A 12,436-nucleotide genomic window follows, 5' to 3' on the forward strand; every position below is an offset into this window, starting at 1 on the left:
GATTACAACCCTTGTGAGGATCTTTCTTCGTGCCTGGTTTGCTGTCAGCTTCAGTTCCTTGCTGACCTTCCCTTGCAGAGCATCCTGCTTCTGCTACCTCTGAAAACCAAAAAGTCACTGCCAGTTCATTGGAAATGTGGTCAGGGTGGGGAAAAATCCCACTACAGATGTGCTAATGAGAGGTAGGAAAAGTATCCATTATCATGTCAGTTCCTATACTGAGGTTCAGTGGTTTCCCTTAGCACTATTCTTTGCTGATTGATGTCCACCAGCTGGATTATCACTGACATTTTAAACTAACTCCAGGAATCCTTTAGAGTAAGATCTGTTTCCCAGTGTACAGGTACTTGATGACCAGACTCTCTTTTATGGGAGATATGTCCATGTAGCCAAGTACATGCCAGTGCCCATGGATGTTAGAATAGACAGCATGAAAGAAAATTACCCCACATTGTGCTAGAGGAGGCTCAGGTGAGATACTGGGAAAAAATTCTTCACTGTCAGGGTTGTCAAGCACTGGGCTAGACTCCCCAGGGTTGATGGCTGAGTTGCCATCCACAGATTTATTACAAAGATATGTAGATGAGGCACTTAGGGCCACAGGCCCTTAGGTTTAGTGCTAGGTTTGTGGTTGGACTTGATAATATTATCATCTTTGCTTAGTAAAATGGTGCTATGATTCTGGGAAAATCAAGCAGGAAACAGCAGAACAACTCAAAGATCTTTTGCTTAAGAAACTGAACACAATACTTTGCTTACCAAAATGACGAGCTAGACTTGTAACAGTACAAAGAATGCCTTCAGGGATGATCAGATGAATACAAAGTCCATTTTACAATCAGAAGGTAATAAAGAGACTTTAAAAAGTTGTCAGCCTAACAAAACAGACTTTTGCTTCTAAGTATTTTGAGATAGGTTAACACTAACTGGAACAAGGACTATATAATGTAAAGAAAAGCAGAAAGTTGTTATGAAGACATTTAAGATTGAATGTCACCAGGAGGTTTCTAACAATGAGAAGAATAAGGTCCTCTGAGTAAAAATGGTGACAGAAAACTTCTACAGTAATGATCAAGGTCATAATCACTGAAAGGAACTATTGGGCATATTTCATTCAGCACAAGTGTAGGTTTGATGGCTCCAATGGTTCCTTTAAATCTCTTCTCCATTGTTCAGAAATCACCACAACAGACCCTCTGAATAAATGATCCTTTTACTGAAGATACAAGAGAAGATTGCTGTAGAGCAGACAGAAAGGCTTTATTCCATAGAGACAACATAGCATTTTAATCTGGTACTTGACAACAAACTCTGCTCTGAGAATATGCAACATCTTAGACTTCCCTATAGTATGATCAACACAATGCAAAGTAGGCAGGTCAGTGAAGGGACAATGAACAGGATTAGTGGAATATTTATTGGTCAGTGAGGTACAGATGGGGCTCAGGCAGGCAACCATTAATGAGCCTGTACTAGTCCTAGAGAGTCAAGCAAGGACACAGTGATTTCATGAATAAATTGGGAAATTTTCCTGGCTGGTATTTAAGTCAGGAGAGAAAAAGATCACAATTAACCTCTATTAGATCACTTCTTGTGAGTTAGACTATGAGTAGAATCAAGCTGTTATTATTAATAGCAGATAACAATTCACACATTATGCTCAGTCATTGTCTCACACTCAGGCACTTACTGATCATTACCTGCTATCACGACGTGCTTGTGGCCTTGAGAGTTGAGAATCTTGATGTTCTGAGTTTTTCTGTTCTTGTGAATCCGCAGGACTGAGTCTCCTGACCTTATGTATTCTTAGCAGAGTTTCACTTGCCTCTCAGCACCTACCCACTCTTTCTTTGATCTGGTTTCTGGTATCACATGCACAGGCCCTGCTCATTCATTCAAATTCACCCCATGTGGGCTTTTAGGACAGAAATGCAGAGCCAGAGTTGATCCAAAAGCCATCATGTGTCCCAAAGGACCCTGTCCTGCCCCATGATTTCAGCTTGCAGCAGTAATCTTTACGTCCAATCCCTCTGAACACAGTTCTTTTGTATCTATGGGAAATTTATACCTTTACTCCTGCAGACTATAACATAGAATTCCAAAGTACATCACTCACTGCAAAGATAACTAATAGACAAACCACTCTTGCCTAATTGTTTTAACTCAGAGCATGAACCCTTTTGTGCAGAAGGCTGTACACATTTCTGAAGGCTTCCTCCAGGTCTTACGACTGTCAGTCCCATACGCCTGAGAAAGTGAGAAAGACAAGCAAACCAAATGCATGTCTTGTGGTCTGAAGTTAATACAGGCTGCTCCAGAAGTTGTTTTGGGGCTGTGTAAGTACATGTGCCTTTGAACTGCCATTATCTTTAAACAAAACATAGATGGAGTTAAGAGATGAAGGCAATAGGCCAAGTGCTGAGGTAAAGACGGGGCTGCCTAAGGAAAACAAGCAGTTAGGAAGGAAACCACTTTCTTCCTTACTCAGGCTGTGCTGGAGGGATGTGGAGTTTTAGAGAAATGAGATGTAGCCTGTGGTTAAGATAAACCTGAGCTTTGAGATGGATTAATCTCTGTATCTCAAACTGACAATGGTTTAAACAGACATCTGAAATGAAGTTATCTGGACTGGTATTTTACCTTGTGTTGTCTTTATGAATGTATTTGTCAAAACTTCCCAAAAGATAGTTATATGTTTACTGTCTCGTGAACCCAAATGCTTTTGGAAAGGTGTCTGTCAGAAATTTTTCAGTAAAAGTATCACTTGAAGAAAGTGGACTCTAAAGAAATATTAATATTTGACAAAATTTGGTTTCAGGGAGACTTCAAGTGTGCGCCAATATGATTTTTATTGTAAGAAAAGATCAGATGTTATTCAGTTTCAGAATAAGCTGTATTTTGATCTTATGACCCATTGAATGAAGAGTTAAACAAATTGAAAGGAAAGTTTTAATGACTTCTTTCAATTGTGGTCTAAGGAAGATGTTTTCAGTGCACTTCCTCTGAGACATCTTAATTTATACATACATTTATATGGGGGGGTTTTTTGTGACTGTTGTTCCTTTCTGTACCATTTTTTCTTAATAATTAAAAAAATCTTTTTATATGATTCTCTGTTACTTTTTTTCCCCTCAAGTTTGTTAATTCCAAGTAATCATGAAATCACTATTTATTCAAACCATGTGTATTAAAATTAATTTAAGGTCACTGTCTAGGACTTCATGGTGAGTGTACAGTCAGCTAACAATTGAGCGACTGATCCAATGGCCACTGAAAATTTGCATAAATTATGGCAGATTATGCTTTGACCTTTGCTTGAGAGAATTGTGAAGACACATCTAGTTTTTAATTAAATGTGAGCATCTCAGGTCTCCAGATCAAAATTATTCAAGTTTCAATAGGAATCAGGTGACATGTGCATCTGTGCTTATCCCTTTTTGTAAAATGAGGTTTATAAACTTTTCCTCTGAATATTTAAATCTTTCAGCCCTAAATTTGAAGGCACAAATTAAAAACAGTGGACCAGGCTTCTCTGGTATCTGGTCTCCAGATCCACAATTTCTCCAGACCAAACCAGTATAACATCACAGTTCTAGCTTAAGAAAGGGATTTCAGATGTGATCTGAGGGATGCAAATCACTCATTAATCAACATTCTACTGCTGCTCGTAATGTTTGCATATTTGCTTCCTTCAGCACAGGTGATTATTTATTGCTAATAATTTAAATCTGTTTTCCTTTCTAATTTAAATTACAGGTTACTATGGGTGTGTGTATGTGCATGTGAGACAGAAAGACAGAGGAAACAATGCAAGCTAAGTGTATTTGCTTTGTGAATAGCTATTAATTTAAAATGTGTGGTAAAAAAATAGCCTCTTAATAAAAGATATTGAAGTAAATACGTTTTGTGCTCCTTCTGCATGGCAGAATCTTCTGTCAAGGAAAATGGAATTTGCAGGAAACATTATATCTCATGTCTTGATACATAAAGGAGAAAATCAGGTCAAGAGTTGCCAGATCTGCTATTACGTATGGCTGATTGAATCCTTAAGTTTTCATATTTGTAATGTAGAAGAATGACTATATTTTTACAAGGTAATAATTTCAGTACTGAAAATTTAGGCATCAGATGTGATTAGTCACTTTTTACTAGTGTTTGGTGGGTTTTATAATTTTTTTCTTATATAAAAATGTATTAGGCATCTTTTCAAGATGGTATGTTAAAGTTATTTGTCACATTTCACAAGTATCATCTGTGTATAGACATAAATCAAACTAAAAACAGGATGATAGTGTTGCTCTTAAGGTATATACTCAGAAAAAGACAAAGTTGTGGGTGTCCAGGAAAGCCTCTAAAATGCAATAGGATTTTCCATTTCCCTTCGCTGAGGATAGAATCTTTTGATTGTAAAAGCCCAATCAGTAATCACAAGAATGCAAACTTCAGTGAATAGCTGTTTGCATATTGTTAGTTGCTGCATTTAACTCTTTCTATGTTAAATGAATAGAAACTGTGGATCATCCTCCTTTACATTTCCATATTGTGCCCAGAAAGAACAGGCAATAAAAAGCCACATGAGTTCAGTGCAAGTTGTGTCAATCAAACTGCTTCAGCTTTGTGACCACTGTCTGAAGAGATTTCAAAAGAAAAATTGAGCATCATACACATAGAATAGAGTCAGCCTAGGTATTACCAATAACCAAGGCTATGGAGGTCATATGAAATTGATTTGGTAAAGCAAAGTGATTGCATCCCCTTAGAGATACATAATTTGTCCTTATGCTCCTGCCTCTTATTGGAAGGAATGTGTCAAATACTGAAGACTCTGATGATCTCGCTTGTCAGGAGTTGAAAATTGTGGTGACGTCCAGCATAATTGATGAAGAAACATGTAGCTGGATGCTGATAATTAAGGAAAGCCACACCAATTAATTAGTTAATTAATTCCCTTTGCATTACTGGTCTCTTGCACTTGTACCCAGTTATACAATAGTCCACCTTGTTCCCTTCATTTTTCTCTGACCCTTTTGTTCCCTTGGTTCTTTACCAAGAGTGTGTGTCACGTTCATCTATCTGCCCTTTCAACTCTCTTCCCACTTTTGAGACTGCGAGTTTTTTCATGCAGTGGGATCTTCTTAGCGTCTTTTCAGACAAGGCAGGAAAAGGATTTGGTAGCTCTTTCCTCTTAGGCCATTTAGGCTGATGTCTGCCACCAGCTTTTTACTGGCTGTGGTGGTTTATCCACCAGTCCCTCCCTTTTCAGGCAAGGCTGTGATCTGAGAAATGCTCTTTAGGCCTCGGCCTTGCTGAGCGGCACCTGGGCCCGGCTCCCCTTGAGCTCGCCAGAAACTCCGTCCGCTCCCAGGAACCTGCGCTGCCTAACGAGCTCCTGGTTTGCATGAGCAGCCTCGGAAACTGTTTCTCTTCCTTATCCTCACACTTTCAAAGAAAGGGTGCTGACCTGAAGTGTGGCAGGTTGGAGCATTGTTATGATTAAGGCCCATTCACTTGCGGCCCATAAACAGCGGCCCAAAAGGAGACGCCTGGAGCTGTCCTGGGCCGAAGCGGCTGGGACCAGAAACCTCCCTCAGGGCCAGCAAACTTCCCTTCGCTGCACTCGGACATCACCCAACCACGATGGATCCTGGGCTGATGCCCCTGCTCCTCGAGGCCTCTTTGCCCATCGAGGAGATGCAAAGGCATCCAAAGTGAGGATTTTGTTACCTTTGAGGGGAATTTTTCACAGGTACCTTGCACTTTATGTCTGTGTGCAAAGAAGTGTGTGTATGCTATGGCAAGACGGGAGAAATGCTGCTCTCTTAGGTGTTTATCTCTCAGACATCTAAGCAAGTTAGGCCCATAACTTTAAGTTATAAGCTAATTAAATGCTGTTGAGTGTTAATCCTTCACTAAATTTTAAATTAAAGTATAATTAAAGTTATGTTAAATGCTGTTTAGTGTTGTTCCATTGCTAAATTGTCAAGTGTAAGTGTTCTGGTTTGGAGGATTGGTAGGAGCTTCTCTTTGAAATAGAGGATGTAAACCCCGTCCCTCCAAACTATTATAATTTTTAAATTAAGGGGCTCTCAGGCAAAGATATGGGATTTACGAATAACAGTTCTTTACTAGGAAAATTAAAATTAAAATTACAAAGAACAGTCCCAAAATGCTGACAGTCAGAATACAACCTGACACCCCATCAGTCAGGGTGTTGGTAGCAGTACAATTAAATGATGGCTACAGTGCTCCTGCAGTGATAGAGGTGGTTCAGATGAAGCAGTGCTCCTGTAGAAGGGTGCTCCTTTCCTCTGAAGGTCCAGGGATGATGTGGAAAGGTCCAGTTTTCCTCTGGAATCCAGTGGAAAGAAGGTACGCTGGTGTTCCAAATCTCCATTTTTATCTAGGTAAGAAAGGCTTGGCTCCTCCCCTTGGCTGGAGCATCTCCCAGTGGGACGATGTAATTTTATCAGTCATACAGTGGGACTAAATGACCCAGCAGCAGATGATATCTTCCTGGAGGGAGGATGGGTTGTGGAAAAGATAAAGATGATTGCCCCATCTTATCTTAAAGATGGCCCATTAGCAGATGGTATGTGCCACGGAGCTAAGGATCACTGCCCCACCCGGCTTCAACAGATGGGGATAGAATACACATTTCTGGCTGCATCCTGTATTGCAACCCAAGACATTAAGGTATGTTCTGGGTTCGTGTTATGTCTGCTCCTCTCCCGCTCCCACACCTCGCTGTCTGCATGGAGCTGCCGCCAGTGCCCTTTTCTTCCCCCCCCCGGGGGGGTGGTGCCCTGGGGGCTGGGCTTGCTTGGCTTGCCCTGCGGCCCCGGCTGCTGCTGCTGCTTGCTGCGCTAGCTACCCCGGCCGCTGCTTCTGCCCCGCTGCTTTTGCCCTATTGTTTCTGCCCCGCTGCTGCTGCTGCTGCCCTGGCTCTGCCCTGGCTGCTGCTGCCTTCCCCTCCCCCTTTCTCTCCTTCAGCTCCAAGATCTGTACCGGCTCCAGACGGGACCTGAGCATCAGAGACTGCCTCCGGAGCCTGCCCAAGAAGCTTCTCGCCCTTCCCAGCAGCGACCGTCTCTCACTTCGGTGAAAACAGTTCTTTTATCATCTGGGATTGTACTTTCCTGTTGCTGGGAAGTGTTTTTTCTTGTGTTTGTTAATAAACAAGTTTTTTCCACTTTTCCCCCCGAGTAAAATTCTCTCCGAGCCCAGTGGGGGGGAGGAATTGTGAGGGGGGTTTATTTTGGGGGGCTCCTTTGGAGGCTTTCCCCCAGTTTTGTCCTAAACTTGGACAAGGTACAAGGAAAGTTTAAGTACTGCTAAGTTTGAGAGCTATTGAGCTTTTAGGCCATATTCCTTTCTATCCTTGCCCTTTCTATTCTTCTATCACACACAGCTAAACACACACCTAAACACATACACACATAGGTAGTTCTTGCTTCATCTCTGTTTTGATTGAGTGGGATTTGTTTGTTGCTTCTTTACCCTTGGTGTGCCTTAACTACCTAGTGAGTAGTAGAGTCAACCTTGCCAATGAACTTGTCATGCTGATGCTTAGTATTGTCTAATTTTTACTGATACTCTTTCTGGTGATTTTTTTAGCAATCTCAAACTTTCATTACATTGAATAATGAGGTTTTCTATTCAGGTCTCTTTTTTTCCCTGTAAAATAAGTAATCTGGGAATCCATGAGTGTAAGATACACTTGTAAATACATGCTTACTATGACTGTGGTAAAAACAAGCAGTGATTTGCTGACAACTCCCTTAAGCAGAAATTTCCTTCACTTTTTGAGCAACTGATGTTAACTGCTCCTGGGCTTTCACAAACACACATATGCTGTCATATCTGAACTTTCCACCCATCTTGCATTTTAGATTAATTCAACAATTTACATATGTGTCGAAGTACTTGAAGATAGTTGAATTTTCATTTTTCAACTCTGAGCTTAGTGTAGTGTTCCATTCTATTTCATAGGATAGATGAAAATAATTCAAAAGCTAAATCCAGGTATCATAATTTTAATGTCCCTTCATAAAAGAAAGATACTCTTCTAAGAGATTTAATTGCATAAGTGAAAGGTGCAAAAAGAGCTCAGTGAATTGGCCTGAATAAACAACAAAATTTAGCATGTGTAAGACTCTTGGAAACCTGAAGGCACGAGCAACACTGGCGATTTCCATGCATTTCTCAACAAACTAAGCCCCTCTGAGAGAGAAAATAGGAATTTTGGTGAAGAAACTGTTTAATAAATGTGTATTTCGGTGTAAGACGCTGTTCAGTTAAATGTTCCTTTCCTGCCTTTCATTTCAATATGTACATGCAAAGCTAATAAAGGACCTTCATATAATGTGCCCAGTTGCCAGTTGTACATTTGCTCCCAAATCTGAAATCATGTTCTGATGGGCATTGAAAGCAGAATCCATCAGATGTCGTTCAGAATCTCAATGATGAAAATTCCAGGCATGCTTATGGGAATGCAAATCAGAGAAGGATCCTGTAGGAATTTCTCATATAAATATTTGCATTTCTTGCTTTGAGCTAAGGACTCTAATCAAATTACTGTTTTTTCACTTGGAAAAGGCTGGGATTTAGAAAATAAATGGGCACTACTGTCTTTCTTTGAATTGCTCACTGGTGACATTTTTCGTCATTAAATTTCAGTAATACATTAAAGTGCTTTTAATGGAAAGGGCGTTGTTTCAAATACTGGCCTTATTGTTTTATGTTACATGTGAGCAGTTTCCTAGAAAATCTTGTGAGCTTTTTCCTGGATGCTCAATGGAAAGAGGTACAAAGCAACACGATTTGCATGATGTTCTGGCAATGTTAGCGCAGGATGAACTTTGAATATTCTTTTTTTTCTGATTTGGTTCACTGTACCAGACTTTAATCGAACTGCAATTGCAGTTCTGTGGCATTGGTGTGTGTGGAAATTATTCAGATGTATTGGAAGGGTCTGATTCTATGACATCAAACCTTCTTCAGATTGCAAACTGGGAGGTTAAAGGTGGGGGGAACCAAAAGACCTTTGGATTACAAACAGAAGGGAGTAAGAGAAATTGCCTACTCTCAGACAAGATGCATGTCTTCAGAGGATTCTACTCCCAGTAACTGTCATTTTCCTACAAATACAGGGGTTGTTATTTTCTTTCCCAGAACAAATCCTTATCAAACTAATCTTATAATTTATCCAATATAATACAGGGATTTAGTTGATGGTGTATATGATGCATGTTGAAGATGGTTTTATTCATATGACAATAGTTGATTAGGTGGTCATTTACAGACAGAAAGGTCGTCCAGATGACTGACCCTGTGAAGTGTTTTCCAATATTTCTGTCAGCTTAACCACTTAGACCCCAAAATTCATGTTAATGAACTGGTAATGATTTGATATCATTCTATGGAAAGGGAGCTTTGGAGGGAAGATGTACTTACAGAGGCAGGAAAACAGCACAGGAGTGGGTTTTGGATCTCATGTGCATGAGGAATGTGGAATAATGGAATGTAATCAAACAGTGTGAGAGCAGCTGTTCAGGGTGTCCCTGCTGAGCAGCCGTGTGCCCCAGAGCTCAGCCAGGAGCAGGACAGCACAGAGGGATTGTGGTTTGAGCACAGCCCACGTGTTGTGCTTGTTGGTGTGGTCAGAGAGCTCTGAGGTTTGCTCCTGGAGGCCGGTGAGGGGAGAGCAGGGAAGGGCAGAGGATGGACCGAGCCTCCCAGCACGGGTGTTTCGTGGTGCTGAGCTGGGAACCAGCATGTGTCACTGGTGCTGACAGTGGCATGCCAGGGTGTCATTGCCATGTGCAGATCTCCCTGCATGTCTGTTCAATGGCATTAAAAATGTTCCTGCAAGCCACTGCTGCCACATGTGAAACAGTTTCTGTCATGAGGGGAAAGAAGACTCCAACACAAGTTATCATTTGACTTGGCATTCTTTGAAGTTTAAAACAAAACAATTCCAGCACAGACTCAGATCAATTACAGGTACATTGCTTCAAACAGATTGACAGCATCCAAATCAGATACATTGAATCAGGATGGGCTTAGAGAACACAAGGCTTACATCATGAATGTTTCTGTGACAGATGCTTTAAAAGAATGTAAAATCCCACTGTGACTCAAAATGATTCTGAAGCTGCAGGCCTAATGTACCAAGAATGGAGTGACACTTTTCCTATTAGCTCTAATCACAGGATTTTGGCGAGTCCTCCAATGCACCATTTCACTGGGCACACAGACACTGTTCACTGGTTGAACAAGGGCAAGGAAGCTTAAAAGTTTATGTCTTTTTTTACTGAACCATACTGTAATTTTATAGACACCTTCAGAGTCAACAAATATTTTTTCTACAATTCGAATGTAGTTAAAAATTTTCAGTAAGATATTTCCATATCATTGGGAATTCCTAAGCATCCTCATTAGGAGCTTCTAGTAACTTGACACAGCATTCAAGCATAATATTCCCAATTAAACATGAACATGCTTGTGATCAAGCAGGTCTGATCTCTTTGTCTCATGAATAAGTATCTTTAAGCAATTCCAGAGATTCTGGTCTGGCCTAATTTTCCTTCTGTCTTAGAGACACTGTGATTTTCAAGGAAAGAGTAAATAGGAGACCATTTCCACCTTCTTCATAATTCCAGATCAGTGATCTAATCTACCTATTTCAGCTTCTAATATTTTACAACTCTCATGGCTTCAAATTAGTTCATCTGGAACTAAACTAGAAAGTCCAGGATAAATGATGATGTTTTACATGGACCTAGTTTCGACAGGACACTTTGTGTAGTGCCAAATCCTAGCTGTCAGCTCTCGAAATTTTGGATTGCTCCAAATTACAACTATGGAGTGTCCTGTAGGACTGGCAGCCATTATAGCTATACATATGGATTTTGGGGTGCTAAAACGTAAAAATAAGTCATATAAAAGAAAAGCAAAACCTATAAAATATATAATATAAAGGATAAGGAGGGAACAGACTGACTTGATGGCTTTCATATGGGCTTCTAAACTGGGATCCCTGAAGCCACTTGCATTATTTTGCATCCTTCTGGTGTGTATCCACAGAGACCAAATCAGCAGAACACTTGAAACAACAGACAGTATTAAAGGCATACCTACACCAGCATTAGAGAGAAGAATTAATAAATCCAAATTGTCTTTCCTTGTGGTTCTCATTGCTGAAGAATTGGTCACGGGTAGAGGAGCAGTGAAGTTGTTGTGCACACTGTAGACCTCCCAGGCAAAGGGAATTGCAGCTGTGAAGGAGCAGAGCCATGATGTGAACAGCATCCAGGGCATCCCCCTGGCAATTCTCTGCTTCAGCCAGATGAAGAAAGAGTGTGTGAAGCTGGCAACCTTGATACAATAGAAGACACTAAGCCAGGCTCCAAACCATAGGTTGGCGTAGTTCAAAAACATATAGACTGTCTTGATAATACCAAATAGATTTTCTTCAAAATAGGAGGGTTCACAAAATATAGTTAAGAATAAATCCAGTATAATCCAACATTGCAATGTAATTCTCGATAAACTCAGAGAGATCATGATCATATCATATGAGGGCCATGTTTTTCTCCCAGTGCAGCTTGATGAGCTGGCAGCCAAGATGATTCCATTTCCTAGAATTCCTGCCATGGATTCCATTATAGCAATTGATAGAAAAAGGACAGCAAATGATGTCATCATTGGAAGCCAAGAGCTCAGAGTTATTACTCAGCTTCACCTGGGCCCCTGAAAGCCTCAGATCTGTCAGGCACTGGCAATCCCAAGGAGCTGTTGTGGGCAATGCTCACCTATTTATCTCAGGGCAGCAGTATCCTAGTGTCATTTAATATTTTTGCTATTTTGCATGTTGTTTTGGGGGTTGATGTCTCAGCTGATTTGTCTAATCATGCAAATTGGATCAAGATTCAATTACATAGTTCCCATTTTGGTGAAAGGCTTTGCATTGGAATGGTGAAGGGATTTGAACTGGAAGGGTTATGGAGCAGGTGAATTGTGCTGTTTACAAGTGCCTGATGTCCTGCTTTACATGTTTAGATTTGTTTCTCCTATCTGATGCCTTAATGTCTCCCTTTCTTGCACTATTATGGCTTCCAAGTATATGATAAATACTTGCCATAGCATCTTCTTATCTAGGGACAGCTCCTTTGCTTTATCAGGTGTATTCAAATTGCTGCTGCAAGGAGGATTTTTAGACTTTTTTCTTTGTGTATGGATATTTTTAAGCCTTGTATTTATCATTGCATGCTTGCTCAGAGTGTCCCAAAAGAGGACAAGAAAAATCTGTGGGAAGATAAACACAGAGAAAAGGAATATAATTTTACCAGAGTACTTCACTTGTCTATTTTTCACAAGCTTCCTGAAAAAATGCTGGGATTACCTAACAAATTTATGATCTTGCAATGTACAACAT

At 40.5% G+C, this 12,436-nt stretch overlaps 1 protein-coding gene across 1 annotated transcript; it reads right to left on the reverse strand.

Annotated features, from left to right (window-relative positions):
- Positions 1-10,770: 10,770 nt before the first annotated feature.
- LOC130259920 (taste receptor type 2 member 40-like) lies at positions 10,771-11,706 on the reverse strand. Its single transcript, XM_056504738.1, has one exon. The coding sequence runs from the start codon at positions 11,704-11,706 to the stop codon at positions 10,771-10,773; it is 936 nt and encodes a 311-aa protein (XP_056360713.1).
- Positions 11,707-12,436: the final 730 nt, after the last annotated feature.

This window comes from Oenanthe melanoleuca, chromosome 1 (assembly GCF_029582105.1).
Source record: "Oenanthe melanoleuca isolate GR-GAL-2019-014 chromosome 1, OMel1.0, whole genome shotgun sequence".
Classification (NCBI taxonomy): Eukaryota; Metazoa; Chordata; class Aves; order Passeriformes; family Muscicapidae; genus Oenanthe; species Oenanthe melanoleuca.